Raw genomic sequence first — 21,299 nt, 5'->3', positions numbered from 1 at the left:
ACCGAGGACACACAAAAGAGCGCAAGGAATGAAGCGGTCAATGGACATTGTGATTCTGGCGAAGAGTAGATCGGCGTGGATGTGGGAGGTTCGGGGATGGGATGGGACGGACGAGAGGGGAGCTGCGGGGGTGGGGTAGGTATGCTTATCGGACAATAGATGGACTAGGGACACCTGACAGCGCTCTAGGCCATGAAGCGCTTGGCGTGCATATGTTCCGCCCTGTTGTTTCTATTGGACACCTCCTTATTGCGCCAGCTTCATTCATCCCGGCATATATCTTGCCGGGGTTGTTCGATCATACTGGTCCTACTTTTGGACGAGTTGCCGAATTCAGACCTAGTGCGGCCTACTTCGAGCTTGCACCATTCGCCACCACATTCTAGCTCAATCGAGGCTCTCAGGGCGAATATCGAACAAATAGAGAGTCTTGCTCTTGCTCAAGTAATTGATCCGAATCTTACTCTTGCTCGAGGATCCACAACCTCAACTGCACGAGGGCAAGCGAATTAGTCTGTGGGACGGATATATGAGAATCTAAACCCGTATTCAGAACTCCCTCCTAGCGTTTTTTTATCTTTCCACCATTCAAATAGACACCGCGTACTTCCAATCATCTACGGATTAGCATACAATATATGATCATCCCAACAAGCATTGCTATTACAACCAGATGCCGGCAAGGACGGCTCCCATTCCACTCGGGAACGCCTTGTTCTTGGCGTGCATGAGCTTCGCCACGAAGCCGTTTCAGCCTAAAACACCACGCTGCTTCAGCCTGGGATCACCAACATCTTTACAAGCACCATTTGTCCAGTCAACAGTTACTTCTAAGTTTGGGTGTGCTTACATTTTGTTCGTGCGTGCCTTGGCGGAAGTGCGCGCACACGTGAGAAAGTCGACGTCGGATGGTGCGCGACGAGGCTGCAGCGCTTCCAACATCATCGAGCCATCATTCGCTCCGTCTCTACATCATCTCTACATCACCAATTCTGAAGCTTTGGATCAAAGAGGGGAATAGTTCCATTAGGCTACGAACTTTCGTAGTATTTTGGAGAGCTTCTGAGCAGCCCGAGGGACTGGCCTCAACATCAAATCGATTTACGATACCGACATCTTTACATCTCATTCCCTATTTCATGAGATGCTGTGGGACCTCAAACAGCGTCAAAGTAGGCCCAAACTAAACCAATCTACCCAACTTTACGCTACACATCCAACACCAAAGCTTTATATATCGAGGCACCGGCGACCGGATTTCAATCATGCAGCGAGATACGGCGCTTACATTCGAAGACATTCATGGGACCTTAAAGAATTTCCAAGCAAGCATCGACGAGATACAGAGAGTTGCCATGGTTGATGAACCTGGTTCAATGGGGGCGTTTCAAGCTGAGGCCAACAGTTTCCCGAGGTTTTCCAGGTTCAATGATTTTACGCATGATTATGCGAAACCATTTCGCCTGCGTCATCTCGTTCCCTGTGAAATTCCAACATCTACAACCGGATGCCATACACCTCCTAACACTGGAAAACAGATACACCTTCGGCTTACAGATCTTTCCGAGTATGTACATTCGCAACCATACATTGCAGTCTCCTATACCTGGGACCACGCCAAATCACACAAACTTGAAGATGGTTATGATCCTCTCCCGGAATACTATATCTGGACTGGAGCATCTACCTACCGCCCGGCAAAATGCCACGTTGAAGTCCTTCACAGAGCTATGTGTTTTGCCGCTGCAAAGCTACCTCAGCCTCGACTCTGGATTGATCAAGAATGCATAGATCAAGACAACCCTGATGATCTTGAGAGCCATTTGCAGATAATGCACAAGATCTACTCTGAGAGTGCGTTTACTGTCGCCGTTTTGTCTTCGACAATCTTAGCACAACGTCTTGTAGACGCTCTCGACATATTCCTCCACTGGGACCTCGGTACAAATCGCACACCCCGGCGTGAAGACTTCGCACTTTTGACTTTGACGGATCGGAAAAATCACCCTGTTTCAATTCTTGGACCCGTCCAGAGAGCCTTCAACTATGTCACCCAAGACAGATGGTTTAGGAGAACTTGGACTTTTCAAGAAAAGCACTGCGGGTCACGTGTACATTTCTTGATCCCCGTCGGTACGACCGTCCAACTCAAGCGACTAGAAAGAGTCGGTTCAGACATTTGTCTCGAGAAGCTGTTCCTTTTCAGGAGGTTGTGTCGATGGAGCGACCACAGCTGGGACACGACACGCGGCCTCGCACTTATACTCGAAAGCCACTTTGCTCTCCCTCCATATAGCCCGCAGGCTGTACTGCCAACTCACCCACAGGCTCCCATAAAAACTGGCATAAACTCCAACCAGACTTTCTTTGGCAACATACAAAAGACACACCAAATTATGGAGACCTGCGATAACCTCGTTGTATCTGATAGGATAGCCATATTTGCCAGCGTCAACAAGTTTCCGGCCCGATTAAAGTCTACGCTGCTGAACCACGAACGATATAGCTATAGTACGTGTATTCTGGTTCTGGCCTTGAAAAATTCCGGATGGTTCGTCAGCCATCCTTTAGAACTACGACCATCATGGGGCCTCCTCAAAAAAACGCTCGAAGAAACCCTTGCCAACCTGGAAGACTACTCAAAAGCACACAATTGGATGAACCCAGATCCTTACTAGTAAGAAACCAGTCGTTGTCCGCTGAAGTCTGCAGATAGATGTCTGTGCGTCTTTCTTTACCACCGTTTGGGAATACTCACCAGATTTTGAGGGATATGGGCGAGATGTGAAGTTTTGAGGATGTGATACAGGCCACCCACGGAAGATTTTAATTGACTAGCGATTTATGTGGGGTAATCCTTCACAAGACCGTCGACTCACTCTTTGATGAGTGAAGCGAATGAGTCTGTGGGGCGGATAGAAATTTGTTTGCATGTATACCAAGTCTTTGCCAGCAACAGCTTGCATATGCATCTCAGCAAAATGGGACAGCTGAAAACGCCTCATGCTTGGCGTGCATGAACTCCGCATGGATCCTCTCGGCCTGATGTGCTCCGCTCCGCTACTTCAGCCTAGCAACACCATCCCCCTTATACACACTTGAGCTTCAACACTTTCGGAGAACAGACCATCCGGACATTCATGCAGACACTCCACCAGTTACATTTCTACTTCAAGTCAGCACTACAATCTTGTAAGCTTCACCCACCATTGCATGTCTCATTCATCACCTTACCTGAAGAGCACCCCAGCACACGTTTTGTAGCCGTAGAGACCAAAAGAACGATTGTGCCACTATGCAACGGGACACAGCACTCACCTTTGGCGACATCCATGGCTCTTTGGAAGCCTTACAAGCCAGTATAGATGAGATCCAAGAGGTCGCCCTTGTAGAAGAAGCCCAGCTTCATATAGAGTCTGCGCCTATCAACTTGCGGTTTCTCGTTCCTCATGGTACTCCGAGCTTCGATGCCGACGGGAGTGTGAAGAGAGTCCATCTTAAGGTCACAGATCCTTCGGAACGCATGCAGCGGATACCTTAGGTCGCGGTCTCATACACTTGGGACCATGACAATTCGCAAGACAAGAACAAGTCGTTTCCTGACTATGTCATATGGGCTGGTGGAGTTTTCCGGCCGCCTAGATGTCACGTCGAAATTATTCATCGGGCGTTTTGCTTCGCACGGTCCAAAGAGGCTTCGCTGGGCGGGAGTCCTCGAGTTTGGATCGATCAGGAATGCATTGACCAGACCGATCCTGCCGATATTGAGAGACATCTGCGAATCATGCATCGCGTGTACTCACAGAGCACATTTACAGCCGCAATTCTCTCCACCAAGATATCGAGCCAAAGCTTCCTGGATAATTTGGAAGAATTCTTCGTTACGGATACGAAAGAATTTTAGAGGAGGTTTCAAACGAATATCATAAGATCAGGAGCTAAGACTGAAGAGATGACCGAGAGAATTCTCCGCCATATTACCCAGGACAGATGGTTCATGCGAACTTGGACTTTCCAGGAGCGGCACTGTGCCTCAGCTCTATGGTACTTGATTCCAATCAATCCCAATCTCACCGTCGAGAGATTCGATCACTCCAGTTCTGATATCTACATCGACCCATATTCTTCTAGCAGAGGCCCATTCAATTGTACGCCAAGAGACTACTATTTTGGGAATATCGACAAGAGTATCCAAGAAATCATGGCACCATCTCCTTTGAATCATCGAGGGTATCTAGATACCATCACGGACTGGGACAACTTACTGAAAACGTTTGAGATGATGGAAAGCTGCGATAACTTGGTACCATCTGACCGCATTGCCATCATCGCAAATGTTGTTGGGTTTCACTACCGGCTCAACTCCACCCTGTTGAACGAAGACCAATACAGCTATAGCACGTGCATCTTAATCCTCGCTCTCAAGAACATGCACTTCTCGAATAAGCCTGCGCAACTTGCATCAGGAATCCTTGATATGAGACTCATTAATGTCTTGGGGAATGGAAATATTTCCTTGCTAGATGGAAATGAAAGGCTTGGAGCTTACCATCCAAAGCACGACCATGAACTTGTATACTATGTGCTTTCCTCCGTTTGGGGTGCTTTAGTGCTGATACAGAGCATGCGATGTTCATCATTGTCGTGATGCGATTCAGGCACACCTTTCCGCTTGGCGCGTCTCTGAGATAGGGCTATTCTCGCGCTGTTTTCGAATACAGAAGGACACCTCAGCGAAGTAAATGTTGTTCGAAAGCCACATTAGATCAGATTGCGTGGCAGCGACTTGGGCCCTACAGTGACAGGTCATAAGTCTGTGTACACGCGTTCACCACTGCTTGGGGTACCCCATAGAATTTCACAAACCTAGGCATGATGTCAGGTTTCAAGCAGTGTAAATTAGACTGCCTCTTGACTAACTAGCTAGTTACTAGCTGGGCTGCTCCTCGCCGTGGTCTCGAGTGAGCAAGATTGGAGCCAAGTAGTGATAAAACCCGTGTGCCCAGACTTATGACCTAGTGCTGTAGAAGACGTCGGCATGGAAAACGGGAGTAAACGCAGAAGTAGGCGGGATGATTAGATAGAGTGATCGCAATTATAATTGAGACAGTGAATGAGAAAGAGAAGAGTTATGGGAAATAGACGGGCGAAGGAAGATGGGGCAAGAACAATGGAGGGTAAAGGCCGCATCCTTCTTCGATTATTCTTGCCGGATTGCCCCTGAATTCCACTAAATAAAGCCCGGTCGCCTTAGGTTACATTGTTGAGCAACGAGTCTAAGGAAAGTGATAGGCCACTGCTTGGGTGCCGTTCCTGGAAGCTAGACAGCGCTGTTAGCAGAGCTCCCGTTGCTAGGAAGCAAACTAGTCAAGATACAGCTCAAATTCCACGAGATTGCTTACCCATGAGACGGAAGAGCAAACCTCAAGATGGCCCACCATGGACCTGCATCGAGATATTGGAATGGACATATCATATTCTGCGCGAGAAAGACCCTCGCTTTTGAGAGGATCTATCTGACAAAAGCAACGCTCAAAGTTCGCTGGTCGCTATACTCTAAAGGCTTTCTTTACTTAGAAACCCAACAACTTCGCGATTCCAGCGGAGTGCGTAGGCCAGTTAGGCAACTCCGTTTCGAAAAACCCGGCCATGACCTTGCCTCCATCTCCTCCTGCAACATCATCACCGAGATCCAGATTCCTCTTGGGACCGGTGGCAATGGCTCGGCCTAACAAGACGCATGATATATCAGCAAAAGCATCTGAGTAGGTTTGACATGAAACTCACCGTTGATAGTCTTATCGTCAGCAAACAACATAGCAGCCTCAACAACCTGCTTCACTTCTCCCGGCGGCGCGCCAATTGCCGCGAACAGCTTCACCAAATCCGTCACGAGAGGCGTCTCGATAATCCAAGGCGCAATGAGATTGACTCGGATGCCCTTGGCCGAAAGAAGCGGACGGATGACGCGGAAGAGCCCACGCGCAGCGTACTTGGACGAGGTGTAGCTGCTCATCAGCGGGAAATCGAGATACGCGACCAGCGACGCGACCAGGATGAGAACCGGCGGATCTGCGGCAGGCACCGAACGCGGCAGCTTGGAGTACAGCTCGAACAGCTTGGCCGTGTAGTACAGGCCAATGCTGTTGATCTTGAACGCACTGATGTTTGGAGCTGGAGGATTCGTCTCCAGCGTGAATGGAGGTTCTTTGGGGTCAGACCACAGGTCTCCGGCCACGCCGGCGGAAGCGACGACGATGTCGATCGCATCGTGGGTTGGGGAGAACTTGACAGTCGCTTTGAAAGCGGCGATTTGGGACTCCCAGGATGTTACGTCTGCGGCGATGAATTGGACGCTAATCGAATCAGATCACCTGAGCCGAGGGGGGTTAAATGGTGTGCGAATTCGACATACTGCAGGCCTTTCTCTTGGAGCGATTTCGTGTATTCGTTACCGAGCTTTTCGTTGATATCAGCTATCGTAACATAGGCACTAGATTAAGATCAGATTAGCAGAAGTGTTCTAAGTGTTGCGGTTTATAGTCATTAGGTTAAGAGAGACTATCTTAACACACCCTTTCTCGGCATACGCGAGCGCGACGGCAGCACCAAGCCCTGATGCTCCGCCTGTTATTAAAGCACTCTTGCCCTTGAGTGAAGCGCCGCTCACGGGAGCAGCGACTTGCTCCGGGCTCAGCTGGGCAGAAACAGGTATAGCAGACATGTTTTCGGTGATGTAGGAAAATTGGAAGTGTGAGGTTGGAGGAGCGGACAGAGTGAGGAAGATACGGCTATATATGCAGATAGCAAGGGCCAGGCGGCTGAGGCGTCTGGATTATGCCGTTACGGTCAAATACGTTTGCAGTAGGATTGATTTGTATCTGCCCGCGGGTCGGCTCATGCCCCCACACTTGGCCATGAATCGTTCCGCCCGCATTGCAGCATACCTGCATATGCTTCGCTACTGTACGTGCCACGAAGCCGTGACACGCCATAGGCTACCCAGAGTACCGGGCGGGGCTCACGATACTATCACTCGAGGCCTTCGTAGCTAATGCATGATGCAGTCTTGGCGGCAAGTGCCGGTGCCTCATCCTTGAGGTCTGATTCAGGTCCTCGCCGATTAGTTCAGGTCCTCGCTGTCCAATTCAGGACCTCGCTGTCTAGTGCTATCAACCGTGACAAGGACTACCGAAGATCTTCTCTCGCAAGAATCATAAGTCATGATTCCAATTCTGTCAAAAACAAGAAGGCCCGAGATCCTTTCAATTGAGCTTAAGTTTCCGACTTATCAGCACTAGACCTGCCGGTAGCGTTATGAAGCGATTCCTATTCCGCACTGATACATATGCCTAGACTCCTTTTTGCCTTTGAAACGTGCAACCTAACGACCAATAATATGACCTCAACTAATTATATCATCTCTTCCACCTTCCTCTCCTTCTTGTCGTCCCGATCGTTGCTCACGCTGATGTCGTAGGTAACTTTGATGCCTTCCAGATTTTGCCTTGGCGGACTATGTCCCTCCGGATGGTGCCCCTCAATCGCAACGCTCCGTAGCATCCTTCTTTGGCTCGCCGTATCCTCATCACTAATATCGCTACGCTCTCCTCCCCTTACTGTCGTTTCCAGTCCGCCTTTCGAAACGTCGCGTAGTCGGTAACTTCCGGGAAATGGCCTTGGAGTGTGGTCGTTCGTGTACGGGGAGGGGTCCTTCGAGCTACCAAAGATCTTGTTGAAGAGTGGCTTCAGCGTGGCAATCGATCCGGCGATGATACCAAGTCCAATCTCAACTACTGACCAGATCGCAATATCTGCCAATCCATCTGCAAGGATATAAGAGTTAGTAGCCGCGGCGATTCTCAGAGGGCAAGCATTCTTACAAAGGTAGTCGTTTGCATTTTTGTAGTTAGGAATGAATTTCAAGCGTATCAAAGTCGCGGTACTCGCCCTTTACGAAGTATTTGGTTAGCAAGCTTGCAGTAGCACACGGTATTCCAAGGTTAGACTTACACAGCACCCATACCCAAAACCAGGCAGATGGAAATCTTAAGCTTCGTGCGCATTTGAATGTCATAGAGGATAAATGCCGGCAGTATCGCGCAGGTCCAGTCCGTAATGATGTTCGATCCCGATACTAGATAGCTAAGAGCGAGGATTATATCGATGGAACTGCATTTCCCCCCCTTGATTGTCTTGTCCCAGGTAAATGCCATAGGGCGGCAAGTCGACCATACTACAACGTTGGAAATAAGTGCTGCGATAGACGACAGTACTATAAGTGTCCACAGGATTATTCTGTTCACTTTGTTGGTCGTGATGCGTAGAAGCGAGATGCAGATAGACGCTTTTATTGGAACCGTGCTCGTGATGAAGAATATCTGCCAGAAGGAGAAGTACTAATCTCTATTAGCAGGATAACTCAGCGGGCAAGCCAAAGTTTGACGGCTATAATGAGCGTACCATCACTCCATCACGCATCTGTGCGGCAGTAGCACCGTAGTGATGAACGCCAACTCCATGATAAGCGGCAACCGTTGACATAGAAATCGTTAGAGCAAATAGAACCTGTTGCAACATTAATTTTCCTACTCTGCTAGAGCAAAGCTCTATTGGGTCAACGAGGGTACTTACCAGACCGACGAGTAATAGGTAGTCGTCTGTGCCTACAGCTCCTCGAGTAGCTCGAACATATACTCGCATAGCCAATGAAATGGCAGCAATTGGGAAAAAGACGAAGTTCACCACCACCAGCGTCAGTGCCTTTTCTTTGAGCATGATTGCGGTGGAGCGGAACTTGGAAGGCTGGTGAGTGCGAACAAAAAGCGCAAAGAGGACACGAAGAGATTTATTGAAGTAAGGAGGTCAAGAGGCATGAGCGCCTATGAAGCCTCTTTGCGGGCAGAACTGACCTTGGCGATGCGTTCCTGGGGGTCGTGATGATCTCACCACCCTGTGAACCTACAGGGTGATGGAACATGCGAATGATGTACAGAGAGCACTTCGCTTGGAATTGAGGCTGGCCCCACAGCCCCACAAGTAACACCGTTGCAAGCAAAGCTTTTCAACAGGGACTCTAGAGAGGCCCCGGTCTGAAGAGTTAGTTCTCCGTCGGGAGAGCCGTCCTTGGAGTCCTCGAAGCCGAAGAAGGACTCGGCCCCTGACTAGATTAAACTCTGTTCTTGGTCCCAGCATCTGGGGTGTCCCAGGTCAAAACAGCTGCAAGTAAAGTTCGAGGAAGGCCGTTTTCGTCACACCGCCTATTCTCTTATTGGCGACAGACGCCGCTCTTGGACGCCAACCTTTCGGAAACCGAGGATCCAAGGCGTCGGGTTGGGAACCCACTTCCCCTGCGCAGGGTCACTCGTTTTCGATCCCGGCGTGCCGCATTTCTCACTGCCGAGCTGTTCATGCCTAGGAGTCAGGTTGGTCTCAGACCTGCTGATCGCGCCAAAACCGAGCGTCCTCCATGGATGCATGCTGCTGCATGGAGTGCTCGTCTGGCAAGCTAAATCTTTCGGCATCCGAGTAGATTGTTAGGATTCGTGTTGATGTTGGTGCAACACCACAAGACTTTCGCAAGAAAAGGGCTGTGTATACTATATAGAATCCTTCGATACCAGAGGTCGGGAATCGCAGTTAGATTTGCGAAGAAGGGTTCTGACGGTGTGACGGCCCTTCCCGTTGTCATGCTGACTCGCGAGCCGTCCCGTCCAGTGGAGTCGAGGCGGTGGCGGGTCGCTTTTCCAGTTCCCCGTGGTTGGATGTGGAGAGATGTGGTGGCCGGGTTGCTTCTCTGCTTCCCCCCGTTGTGAGGCGTATGGCTAGACCCGTAACGTCTCGATTGCGGACGATCCCGCCGAAGTCCGGGTCGTGCATGCATACAGAGTGCTCGGCAGCCGAGTGCCGGCGGCCAGCACCCGCAGCTAAGATCTTGATAAATACATGTGTAACCATTCCTCCAGCTCCTTCAGAGGCAGAGACCATCACCGCAAGTATCTATCCATCTTCCGTGAGCCTTTGCTTCTCCAGGGCGCGGATCTGTATGTCCGAGAACAAAGCCTCCCAAATGCTAGGCACGTCGATTGGATAGTGGACCGGTTACAGGGGTCGGTATAATTAATTGCTAATGACATTAGTCCGACCCTAGGCGAAGAAAAACTCCGAGCTACAAGCGACCAAGTACTATGTACTATTTTGTACTGGATACAGTGCCCTGCATAAACATCTGTGGATTGTTACGTTGTGCGATTTCTGTTTGCAGGAGAAACTAACCAAAGCTTGTATGGTCGGTTTGGTATGTATATATAGGCGTGAGAATGTACCTGCATTTTGCCCGTCGTACCACCGACTATTTGCGGCAAGGGGGCGCAGGGAGTCTCATGGCGTTTGACATTACGTGGAGGACTAGCAGGGTCATTACCAGGAGCAAGTTGCGTAGGTCCCCCTGAGGTGCGGAGAACGGGAATGCTTGGGCGACCTAAGGGTCAATTGAGAAACCCACCTGAGGTCCTTAACACGTTATCTCCATCATAACTGTTCAGCATATCAGATCAACCCAAGCGGGTCAAATTGCGAACCGAGAGCGCCTGAATGGGCCTGACACTTGAGCGACGACGCATTGTTTTACTTTCTTGGCGTTAGGGGATCTACTAGCGCGCCGAGCTGGGCTTCTCCGTCGACCGAGTCACTGCAATACCCAAGCGAACATGAGAGCTAAGGCATCATCATCGTGGATCCAAAGCAGCTCAAAAACGAGAAGGAGTCGGGGCTGCGGCCCCCTCGAGCTTTCAGCGAGAGGATCAGGTCGAGTCCAATACAAACGCCTTGCTTCTGAATTCGTAGGTGGTGGCGTCCGAACTAATTGAGTGAACCTGCGCCTCCTCTATCGTTTACCGAGGAGGACCCGCATACCAAGACGTCGAAAAAGAAAAGCAGTGCCCTTGATGACCCGCAATAAAAGCGCCCACCCAGATAACGAGGTTCTCGCATCCACAATAACAGAATTTAGAGTCATGTTGTCCTTGAATCGGGGGTGGCTTTGACTCGCCCGTATATCACAAGATGACCCTTCGGCAGTTTGAAGCACCATCGAGGGAACATGCCGATTAATCCTGTCAGCTTTGCGTATTTGTTCTCCATGCTCGAGCTGCTGTCAATTGGAAACTCCTTGGAACACCATTTTGGATATCTCCTTCACTGCCCTTTCAAAACCCCTCCTTGGCAGCATTCCTACGGTAAGACAATAGGAATTTGCTCAATGCTTCCATAGAATGTTGCCAGTCCAGTTGCGGAGTCAGGACCTTGCATAATTTCATAAATACAGTGTGTTGGGATCTCACTCGCGACGTAGGACTGTTAAATGTGCTTGACACGTGACCAGCACCCAACAGTGTCTGTAAATCCGGACGCCTCTTTCGCTCCGCGCACACGCCTTCTTCCGCAAACGCGTTCCAGCGTCCCAGCTCACCGCTATCTGGCTAAAACGGGGGCCGGTGGGCGACTGACAGTGACAGTTCGGGTTTGGCCCACTATCGCGCTGACGGGCGCAAGGGATCAACAAGCGTGTCAATAGCGCACCGGATATACCCAGGGAATAAGACAATCATATTACCGGATCCCTTCGATCTTACTAGTTATCATGATTCGAACAGCAGTAATGCTAATTCCAATATCTCCTAGAGGACTTCCATCCCCTTCGAATGGACGGTGCGATCTCGACCATTTATTTCTCTCTCATCAGATCCCCAACCTCGCACCTCCATCTACTCCCAGTTAGCCACTGTTTTCAAACCCCACAAACACAAAATGAAGAACTACTCACCAATAATCACATTCTCCCCCGTCGAATAATCCGCCTTCGCGAGATACAAATACGCTTCCGCGATATCATCTGGCGTCGCCACAAACCCCACCGGCAGTTTCGTGTTCTCAAACGTCTTCTTCTGCTCCTCCTCGCTCTTTCCCAGTTTCCCCCATAACTCCGTCTTCACTAGCCCGGGGGTCACGACATTGACCCTGATGCCCTTCTCCGCGAGATCGCCGGCGAGGCCTTTCGTGAGCGAGATGACGCCCCCGTTCAGCCCGCTGCCAGTCGAAGCGCCTTTCCCAGGCTTCAGCGCGGCGGTGCCGGAGGTTAGAGTCAGCGAGCCGCCGCGGTTGATGATGTCGTGTTTCTTAACGGCTAGATATCAGACCTTCCGTTAGCGTCGCGTCTCCCAATCTAGCACACGCTGAAATTCCCTCCGCTCCCCACTCCACTTCGAAAATCGAAAAAGAGCGCCCCGCCACAGGGCCGAAAAGATACACATCATATAACCTCGCAACATCGACAAGAGAGAGACAGAGATGAACTCGACAAATAAAGCGATGAAGAGCAATAAAGAAGAGCAAAAACCCCACCTTTCCCCACCAGCACCGCCCCCCAAAACTTGACCCCAAACAAATACCGCGCGTCCTCCAAATCCAGCTCCTCCAGCTTCCCCCTAATAATCTTGTCCACGCCCGAGAAGACCACATGGTCCACCGGCGCGAGCTTCTGCAGCAGCGCCACGAACGCAGCCTCGTCGCGCACGTCGCCGACTTCGCCAGCCGCGTGCGGCGAGTCGAGGCGCTTGACGGCGTCCGCGACGCGCGCGGCGTTGGAGGAGATGACGGTGACGCGGGCGCCGGCGGCGAGGAAGGCGGCGGCGGCGCCGAAGCCGATGCTGCCATAGAAGTTTAGTAGATATATTAGGGGAAAGGTAGGGGGTTTAGTATTTGAAAAGGTTTAGGGATGGGAGATGGGATGGATGGGATGGGGTTAAGCGAAGGGTACGAACCCGGATGTGCCGCCGACGACGATGACGGACTTGTTGACGAGTTTGTCTGCTGATTTGACCATTTTGGGAGCTGGGTCTGATATAAATTGAGGGTTGGGGTTTTTGTTTGGGGAGAGAGGGTCAGGGTTTCAAGTGCTTTTAATCGTCGTTGCGGTTAGATGGCGGAATGGGGGAGAGACTTTACGCGATCGAGGTGATAGCGTCAATTCCCCGCGGGGATTTGAAATCAACCATCGAGGCGTCGGTTTGGTGACGCGGAGGCTGGGTATTGTGTGTTTTCTTTTTCTGGTGGGAGAGATGGGCGTGTCAAAGCACGATGAGGCCGATACGCTCGTTGTTGTGGTGTTGGTCACGTGCCAAACACCTGACGTCAAGCAAGCAGAAAGATTAATATTTGACTTGGTTGTATAGATTACGATCATTTCCTATGCCTTCTTCTAAGCTCTCTTTATCTCTACAGAAGTCTCAAGCAGCTACAACGATGCGCAAAAGGCAAGCACAAATAACCAATCGCGGACAAGTCACGTGCGCTTCCACTCAGCCCCAAAGAATATTCAACCTCCTCCAGCCTCTGGCCTTGGGAACTTCTTCCTCAGGCTTGCTCACAATCTCGTCGAGTGCCGCTCGTAAAGGCACGTCATCTAGCGACAAGATTCTGGTCTTCTTGAGAAACTTCCATCCGAAGTATGCGGTTAGTACGAGCGGTATGTCCCTGTGCGGACATGATTGTCAGTTCCGACTCTTTGGTCACGATTACAAGTTGAGGGAATACGTACAAGTAAGCTGAGATGAAGGTAGCTTTATCCCAGTTGCCCTTGATGAAGACCGTGAAACCTCCGGTAAGGAGGAAAATGATGCAAGAAACAAGCGCGAACCAAGACGTGTAAGCTGGACTTATCGTTAGCAAGTTGTCCATAAAACGATCAAAGGCGTCTTACGAGTCCACCAATGATGCCATGGCAGCTCCTCCCTCACTATCCCCTGCCTCTTCAACGCCTGATGCAACCGAATATGATTCCAGGCAATCGCGCTCCAGCTGATCAATACCGCCGACGCTGTGAGGTCTAAGAACCAGTAAAAGACCGTCAGCGCATTATTTGACAGACTCATGTACGCGAGGCAGGCAACAAGAGTCTGTGCGATCACACAAACCCACGGAATACCCCAACGCGTGGTAAGCAACAAGAAGCGCGGTGCCTGGCCCTTCAGTGCCAGTCCGTACAAGATCCGGGTACCGGCAAGCATGCTCTGATTCCCAGCCGACCACGCAGAGGTAAGTACGACAGCGTTGATAATAGACGGAACGGCCTTGATCCCTGCGCGGGTCGCGGCCAATACGAAGGGACTCTGCGAGGCGTTTCCGGAGTAGTTGTTCAGATCGTCGTCGGTGCTCGAGACGATCATGCCCACGATCAGGACCGCGAGGATGTAGAAGAGCGTAACCCGTGCGAAGACTCTCTTGCACGCCCTGGGAATGTTTTGTCGCGGGTTCTGCGTCTCGGCCGCTGCGACAGACAAGCTCTCGATACCGGAGAACGAGTAGACGGCGTTGTTCATCACAGCCCAGAATCCAAGGAAGCGGCCCCACGCGCCAGGTATTTCGAGATATTGCGAAAATGGCCCTGGATGGTTCCAGTACCGGAATCCGATTCTTCCTTGGCCGGGAACCCCGCCGAGGTCAATGATCAGTCCCATAAGGATAATGCCTACAATGAGCATGATCTTGAGGATGGCAAGCCAGAACTCGATCTCGCCATACACTCCAATGAAGATAATCCCCACCAGAAACGTCAGCACGATGAATATCGTGATCCACAGCGCGGCGTACTTCTCCGTCCAGAATTGGATAAGCACCAATGCGGCGGAAATCTCGGCGGGCACGGAGAGGTAGGCGCCATACACGACATTCCAGCCCACGGCGAACCCGAGCGCAGGGTCAAAGAGGAACTCGGCGTGTCGTACAAAGGAACCGGTGACGGGAAAGAGGGCGGAGGTCTCGCCGAGGGCGAATTGCACGGAGCAGACGACCGCCCCAATTAGAGCGTAGCCGAGGAGGGCGCCGAGGGGTCCACCAGTTTGGAGAGCGCTGCCGAGGGAGAGGAAGAGACCTGTGCCCTGGAGATGGGTTAAGAGGGAATATAAATAAATGCTGAACCTGGGGAATTGATAGGAAAGTATTTCGCACGTGATGAAGTATATAGTGGAAGAATGAAAAGAACTTACAATTGCGCCAGCTAACGCTATCATCTGAATATGCCTCTGCTTCAAAGATCGCGAGAGATTCTTTTCCTCTTGGTCCTCAACGATATGCTGTTTCTCGAAATCGTCATTGTCGTATCCCGCACCCCTGCTTGGTGCGAGTTCGATGCCATGGTTGTCTAGATTGGCCATGCTCGCGTCGTAGGTAGTGATCTTGCAACACTACGGTTCCAGCATGCCGGGGAGCGCTCGTTGAAGTAGAGGAGGCTGTGAAAACGAAGAGGCGATGTCGTGATAACGCGGCGGAATAGCGGTGGTTTGAGAGGATTATACCACATTGCACCACCTGCCGTAGTTGGGATAGCGTTGACTCAAGCGAGTCTGACTAGAATGACTTTGGCGGACTTCCAGCAGGCCCTGCAGCAACCGGTGAAGTCGCAAGATGGCGTGGCCGTGATTGGTTAAAATTGGGAACATGGCTTGAATAGGTTACTTTTCATAGTTAACTCTTCCGGCGAAACGAAGAGGTTTCGATTTAGGCTTAGTCACGCGTGAACCAAGCGCTAACTATACAGACACAGATCAGAGAAGTGACATTCCCACTCAACAATGGTAGCTCTATCCAGCTCTAGTAACCGGAAACGAAACAAAGCGTAAGAGGGAAATAAACGTAAAGTTGACCGAAATACGTAAACGTCGCACATAACTCCTACCTTCTACCACCTACCCTCTACGAAGACGATTCCCAACGCCCTCCCTCTACGCAGACCAACGCCCATCACGCCTCTCCTTCCCCTGTTTGATAACCAACGCCCCATACCCATCCGTATCCGTATTGAAAATAGTCGGGCAACTCGCTGTAGTGTCTGCACTGGCCAAGTTCCCCGTCGTCGCGCCAGCACAGTTTCCACTCGCCTGCTTCCCATTACTCCAGCATAACCACTGCCCAGCAGCCGGTATAGCCTGGCTCTTCTGCAACTGCGCTGGTGCCTCTACTAGCGTGGCCGCCATGCCAGCCGCAAGATGCCAGTCGATGTGGCAGTGGAAAAACCACACGCCCGGGTTGTCTGCTCTGAATCGTAGCACGAAGTACCCCTTCGCCGGCACAACGGCGACGTCGCGCTTCATCGGCACGGCGGGAAAATTATTGGTGTTGCCGTCCCAGACACCGGTGCCACGCGCGACGACTTGGTACTCGTGGCCATGCATGTGCATAGGATGAGGGTGCTCTTCTGGGTTCGTGAGCACGATCTGAACGATGCTGTTGGCGGCGAGGACAGAGGCGGCGGCGCCGAGGCCGTAGATAGCGGGGTTGTTGGCAGATAGGCCAGCTGTGAGGGCTGTGTAGAGGGAGGGCACATCAGGCTCGACCCAGGGTTGTTGAGCAAGAGAGATACTGGATGGTGTTAGGCTGGGTAAAGAGTAGAGAGAACGGAAGTTACATACCGTGACCCGATTCCCGGATAGTTCGTCTGATTGATGTACCACTTGATTTGTTGGTCGGGTGCTCCTAGCAGCTTCTGGCCATCGAGCGGCTGGAGGGTAAAGTCATCGAGAGTAGTAGACGGGGATAGTGACGGATTAGAGATGACGGAGCCAAGCATCGGTAAGATGATTCCTCCCGACTTGTAGAGACATTTTCCGGTATAATCGGTTTTGAAGCCAGATGGAACCGAGTCGAACATATCAGTCGCCATCTTGACCAAGTATCCTACACTGTTCTTGGGGCTCGTCTGACCTTGAATCACGATGTCGTAGCGTTGTCCTGCACAAATAGTAATGGCTGATGTTGTCTTTGGTACGACTAAATTATCGGGTTAGATTAATAGGGCCATTGTAAGTAACAAGACGTAATTGAACTTACCATGAACACCGTCAATGCCAACAACCGTCATATCATGGTTCTCTGCGCGATGTCAGCGTTGTCATCGTACTGCAGGATAACGGATAACTCACGGAACTGTATAGACGAGCAGGAGAGGGCGCCCATATTAACAATCCTAAGTAGGTACTTTTTACTAGGCTCGAACGTGATATCCGGAGGTGTGGAAGAGTCGTTGACTAGCATAGAGTCGGGAATCGGGAGGGCACCGGTTGGATTTTCGGGGCTCAAATACTTGTGCAGCAGCACCGGCATCTGTTCATGATACCAATCAGAGACGCTGAGATGAATCTGCTCGTCAACTCCAAGGCTTTTTTCCCACGCCGGGTCGTGCACGATCATCTGGCCACGTAAGCCATCTGGGTATTGTCCCTTGTCGTGGCTATGATACCAGGCCGTTCCCGCCGGATTTGCCGTGAATTGATAAGTGTACTCGCCGCCAGGCGGGATTGAGCACTGCGAAACACCAACCGGGCCGTCAGAGGGATTGGTGCCAAGCTGATTCATGCCGTGGAAGTGGATGGATGTGGTCTCGTTGCCGAGGAGGTTCCTAGCTTTCACAATAACGGTGTCGCCTAAGTCAGCTTCGATTGTTGGGAGAGGCCATTGTTTGTTCATGGCGATGACAGGACGGGAGAAGCCATCTGGGGCAGCATTGACCCAAGAAATATCGAAATTATAAGTGACAGTTTTAGCTAGACAGCTACCGAAGAAAGCAAAGAAAAAAAGAATCAAAGACATGATTGAAGCTGGCATACGGAAAAAAGGGAACAAGAAGAACCACGATGTGAGATAGAGAAAACTACAAGACCACCAGGAGATTTATATCTCATACTTCCACTCCCGCAGTCCGCGCCATCGGCGATTTATGACGCCGTTGACCGCATCTTCTGGGTCGTGAACTGGTAGAGCTGAATGATCCACCGACAATAGCAGGTTAGGCGTGGTTAGCAGCAAGGCCAGTTCCATAGAAAATATCGCGGCGAGGGCGAGCAAAGCCACATCCAGGAACCGGAAGGAACTGCGGCGGAGGATATGCGATGGGGATCCGTTACAGGCAGCCCCCATGTCACAAAGGAGCACAAAGCCTTCCGGCTATTGGGCGACGGATTGAAACACGCATGCTGGCTGCAGAGAGTCAATCTCCTTGGGACGAGGTACAGCATGCATTGGAAATTGAGACCGCCGCACAGGTATCTGTGCTTCCGATGGAGATCCTCGGGACCAATCTGACATCTGCCTTTCTTCTCCGTGGTAACTCACGATCTTATATCCGAAGCCGAAAGGATATCTGCATCATGTTGAGTACCACAGCACCGCCTAACGCTGCAGGTCTGGTTAATTCGGGGGTGCTGATGGTTTGGTAGCGAATGCTGTGGTCTGGAAAAGACCCGATGGTGGGAGAGTCCATGGAGTTTACGGCCTGCGCTGTGGTGGTGCGAGATTGAGTAGCTGGATCTTGACGCAAGGAGGAAAGGCGAAGTCACAATATCAAGCTTTGTGTTAAGCCTTTCAGGGCACATGGACGAGATGGATGAGATGGCGAGGAATGGCGTTGATGAGTTACCGTTGCGTGTTGAGATAGCGGGACCCGGCCGCCGGTCGAGCTGCAGGTCTGATCTCTGCCCGAAGACCCTCACGAAAAGGGGGCGAAACCTCACGCTCAACATCACGTTTTTGACGTTGTGCACCTCGCCGACCACTTCTCACGTCAGGGTCCAGATCACACTGTCTTTCGATGAGGCTTGACGGCTCAGCCGGCAGTATCGCAGCACGGGGGTGGCAGCCACGAGCTGAAGGTGACAAAGTGGAGCGGACGAAATCTGCCAACAGCGAAAACAATGCGAATTGAAGACGATTTCCCGGCACCTTGTTCTTCTAGACAACAGCTTTGACGATGCACACATGATGCTCGAAGAAGTGCAGGAGAGAACGGGTTTATTTACAAACACGCGTCGTGATTTCACGCGTCGTGATCCTTTGCGTCATAGATCGGCTTATGTCCGTTATTCCCGCTACCAACTTTCCATTGAAGCAGCAAGAATTGCCAAGAACTATTCGTATGCTATTCTAGTTACAGCATAGAAGCCGAATCAGATCAACGCGTCAGGAAGCTTATGATTTGGGCCACCAGTCACGTGCCAGTCTTTCTGCATCTCCACCTCCTCTTTCTCTCAACCTTGTCGGCTTGTATATTCTGCCCTGAACTCCGACCACCAAACATCCACAAGCTCCGTCACAAAGGTAGCATCGCGCCACGGAGAGCTCACTTCAGCCCCTCCGTATAGAGATACTGATAAGTATGACCGAGACGACGTGGAAAATGGTCGAAAAAGATCTTCGCGCCTACGCTTTCGGGATGCCATCGTAGCCATGATTGACAGGCAAAGAGCCACGGAATTTAAACGGAAGCTTATTGATGGGATCAATCGCGAGGAACTAGAAAGTTATCGAAAGAGTGAAGAAGAGGTCGGATCCCTCCAATTTTAAAAATCCGTGACTCCCGTTGACATGATCGTAGCTGAAAGATATCAAGAACAAGAAAGTGCGCCATTTTTACGAAGACCAAAACGAGCGACTGGATGACTGGATGGAAGTCGACACTCTCGTCATGACATTAGCGGACGATGTCGTTGACAGCATGAACCCACGTGATCTAGATCACGACGGCGTTGCGGAAGCCGGAGGGCCGCTTCAGGGCAGCGGGGTGAATGTGGAATGTTTCTTGCCCGATGAAGCACGCGAGAAGAGGCGGAAGGAAGCCCGGTCTGCGAGATTGGCCATCAATGTAAGACAGACCTCAACCGGGCAAACCCACGTGACATCCACCCACTCTTTTAGATCAACGTTGTCGCTAACATTCTTCTTCTAGCTGCCAAGTGTATTGCGGCTGGCTACTCTTCGTCCCTTTCACTCATTGCATCTTTGGTCGACTCTGCTCTAGACCTGCTGTGTACACTGATAATATGGAGCACGAATAAGTTGGTGGCGTGGAAGTTGAAAGCTTGAAACCCAAATTTCCCGTGCGTTGCTTGTTCTCTAGTAAGTAACAGTGTACTGATTCAAGGGGCATTCAGGTCGATCGCCGTCGATTAGAACCAATAGGCATCTTAGTCTTCTCAATCGTGAGTGCCTTTCCCGACTTCCGAGACATAAAACGTGCTAACAATTTGCTTCAAAGATTATGGTAATATCCTTTTTGCAAATTTTAGAAGAGTCTTTTGAGCAGTTGCTCCCTTCAGGGAAGCACAAAGTGACTCAGTTGCCGCCAGTTGCTATTAGTGCTATGGTCAGTACTATCGTTGTCAAAGGCATCATTTGGTTCGGCTGTATCCAGATCAAGACTACCCAAGTTCAGGCACTCGCGCAAGGTAGAGTTCCCGAACCTACTCTTAGCTTAGCTCGATGCTAATTAGGTTACTAGATTGCAAAACTGACGTGTTTTTCAACACGCTCTGTCTTCTTTTTCCGGTCATTGGCTATCAGCTCGATGTTTGGTGGCTCGATCACGTTGGAGCTGCGCTATTATCTCTTTTCATCATCTTTGACTAGGGCAAAACATGCTTCGAAAACGTCTTGCGCCTCACCGGAGTTTCTGCGCCTGAGAGGATTGCTCGCAAAATGATGTTCTTGGCTTGGCGCTTCGCTCCTGTCGTCGATGGCTACAAAGCAGTCAAGACTTACCACGCCGGCGATGGAGTATGGGTTGAGATGGATGTTGTGCTTGATGAGCAGACTCCGCTAAGGAGAGCCCATGATGTTGCGGAAACCTTGCAGTACTGTTGTGAAGGTCAGCTATTACCAGATTTTGAACCCCCACGAAGCTGACATGGAGTCCCTAGGTCTTGGAGAAGTAGATCGGGCGTTCGTATCAATGGATTGTATGTTCACATCATTAATTTTCTTTTCTAGACGATGAGATCCCATGCTTACGCTTTCAGATACATTCCAAGGCCCTTCTGGGCACGCCACAGAAAATATCTAGTCGCAGAATTTTTGTAAACTATGTACCATATTACTCTCTCAGCATTTATCGGGGTTCAATGTAAAAGTCGAGTTGAAAGTTTTTACCAGGAATCTCACTACTGCGCGATTTGCTCCTGCCATGAGGACTTCAAGTAGCCGTGGTGTGTTGCTCCTTCTCTAGCAGCCGCCCGTCTGATCCTTACTCCGTCCTTGCATATCGAAATCCCTCACTTCCAATCTTCATCGCTTAGCCATCCTCACCTCTTCCATCCAAGCTGCTATCACTCAAGCTCCCACGCGCGTGGGTCGATTTTGTCGGCCTTGCCTCCTCCGAAATCAGCCCCCAGTTAAGCATCACCTCCGACAATCGCAATCGCTCCTACAAACCTGCACTCCATCCTTCGCTCGCCACTTTTTCGCAATGGTAATCC

At 50.8% G+C, this 21,299-nt stretch overlaps 9 protein-coding genes across 9 annotated transcripts; 4 read left to right on the top strand and 5 right to left on the bottom strand.

Annotated features, from left to right (window-relative positions):
* Positions 1-150: 150 nt before the first annotated feature.
* Positions 151-611, top strand: BDZ99DRAFT_462492 (uncharacterized protein). The gene has a single exon (XM_033719854.1). The coding sequence runs from the start codon at positions 193-195 to the stop codon at positions 511-513; it is 321 nt and encodes a 106-aa protein (XP_033578212.1). The 5' UTR covers positions 151-192; the 3' UTR covers positions 514-611.
* A 662-nt stretch (positions 612-1,273) lies between these two features.
* BDZ99DRAFT_498090 (uncharacterized protein) lies at positions 1,274-3,002 on the top strand. The gene has a single exon (XM_033723557.1). It carries the CDS (start codon positions 1,356-1,358, stop codon positions 2,676-2,678), a length of 1,323 nt encoding a protein of 440 aa, XP_033578211.1. The 5' UTR covers positions 1,274-1,355; the 3' UTR covers positions 2,679-3,002.
* Positions 3,003-3,295: 293 nt separating this feature from the next.
* Positions 3,296-3,904, top strand: BDZ99DRAFT_519901 (uncharacterized protein; the record flags this gene model as incomplete). Its single annotated transcript, XM_033725458.1, has 2 exons — positions 3,296-3,490; positions 3,542-3,904. The coding sequence occupies 2 exons, from the start codon at positions 3,296-3,298 to the stop codon at positions 3,902-3,904; spliced, it is 558 nt and encodes a 185-aa protein (XP_033578210.1).
* A 1,669-nt stretch (positions 3,905-5,573) lies between these two features.
* On the bottom strand, positions 5,574-6,724 carry BDZ99DRAFT_519900 (NAD(P)-binding protein; the record flags this gene model as incomplete). The annotated part of the gene is made up of 4 exons (XM_033725457.1): positions 5,574-5,728; positions 5,788-6,356; positions 6,416-6,493; positions 6,576-6,724. The coding sequence occupies 4 exons, from the start codon at positions 6,722-6,724 to the stop codon at positions 5,574-5,576; spliced, it is 951 nt and encodes a 316-aa protein (XP_033578209.1).
* A 689-nt stretch (positions 6,725-7,413) lies between these two features.
* BDZ99DRAFT_385536 (uncharacterized protein) lies at positions 7,414-8,778 on the bottom strand (the record flags this gene model as incomplete). The annotated part of the gene is made up of 5 exons (XM_033715436.1): positions 7,414-7,826; positions 7,884-7,951; positions 8,014-8,399; positions 8,464-8,568; positions 8,692-8,778. The coding sequence occupies 5 exons, from the start codon at positions 8,776-8,778 to the stop codon at positions 7,414-7,416; spliced, it is 1,059 nt and encodes a 352-aa protein (XP_033578208.1).
* A 2,879-nt stretch (positions 8,779-11,657) lies between these two features.
* Positions 11,658-13,118, bottom strand: BDZ99DRAFT_298330 (NAD(P)-binding protein). Its single transcript, XM_033714167.1, has 4 exons — positions 12,822-13,118; positions 12,403-12,707; positions 11,825-12,184; positions 11,658-11,765 (listed from the first exon to the last, which is right to left on the bottom strand). Exons 1-4 carry the CDS (start codon positions 12,881-12,883, stop codon positions 11,740-11,742), a joined length of 753 nt encoding a protein of 250 aa, XP_033578207.1. The 5' UTR covers positions 12,884-13,118; the 3' UTR covers positions 11,658-11,739.
* A 183-nt stretch (positions 13,119-13,301) lies between these two features.
* On the bottom strand, positions 13,302-15,303 carry BDZ99DRAFT_442114 (putative amino acid permease). The gene is made up of 4 exons (XM_033717797.1): positions 15,045-15,303; positions 13,760-14,936; positions 13,598-13,709; positions 13,302-13,533 (listed from the first exon to the last, which is right to left on the bottom strand). The coding sequence occupies exons 1-4, from the start codon at positions 15,210-15,212 to the stop codon at positions 13,359-13,361; spliced, it is 1,632 nt and encodes a 543-aa protein (XP_033578206.1). The 5' UTR covers positions 15,213-15,303; the 3' UTR covers positions 13,302-13,358.
* A 228-nt stretch (positions 15,304-15,531) lies between these two features.
* BDZ99DRAFT_498085 (laccase-2 precursor) lies at positions 15,532-17,658 on the bottom strand (the record flags this gene model as incomplete). The annotated part of the gene is made up of 4 exons (XM_033723556.1): positions 15,532-16,416; positions 16,467-16,824; positions 16,885-16,926; positions 16,977-17,658. 4 exons carry the CDS (start codon positions 17,656-17,658, stop codon positions 15,780-15,782), a joined length of 1,719 nt encoding a protein of 572 aa, XP_033578205.1. The 3' UTR covers positions 15,532-15,779.
* Positions 17,659-18,901: 1,243 nt separating this feature from the next.
* BDZ99DRAFT_508508 (uncharacterized protein) lies at positions 18,902-20,961 on the top strand (the record flags this gene model as incomplete). The annotated part of the gene is made up of 9 exons (XM_033724333.1): positions 18,902-18,962; positions 19,214-19,371; positions 19,424-19,690; positions 19,744-19,887; positions 20,084-20,273; positions 20,327-20,412; positions 20,455-20,692; positions 20,745-20,783; positions 20,844-20,961. The coding sequence occupies 9 exons, from the start codon at positions 18,902-18,904 to the stop codon at positions 20,885-20,887; spliced, it is 1,227 nt and encodes a 408-aa protein (XP_033578204.1). The 3' UTR covers positions 20,888-20,961.
* Positions 20,962-21,299: the final 338 nt, after the last annotated feature.

This window comes from Mytilinidion resinicola (assembly GCF_010093595.1).
Source record: "Mytilinidion resinicola strain CBS 304.34 unplaced genomic scaffold BDZ99scaffold_8, whole genome shotgun sequence".
Taxonomy (NCBI): Eukaryota; Fungi; Ascomycota; class Dothideomycetes; order Mytilinidiales; family Mytilinidiaceae; genus Mytilinidion; species Mytilinidion resinicola.
Note: the sequence above shows the minus strand (reverse complement) of the source record. Positions and strands in the feature narration are given on the sequence as shown.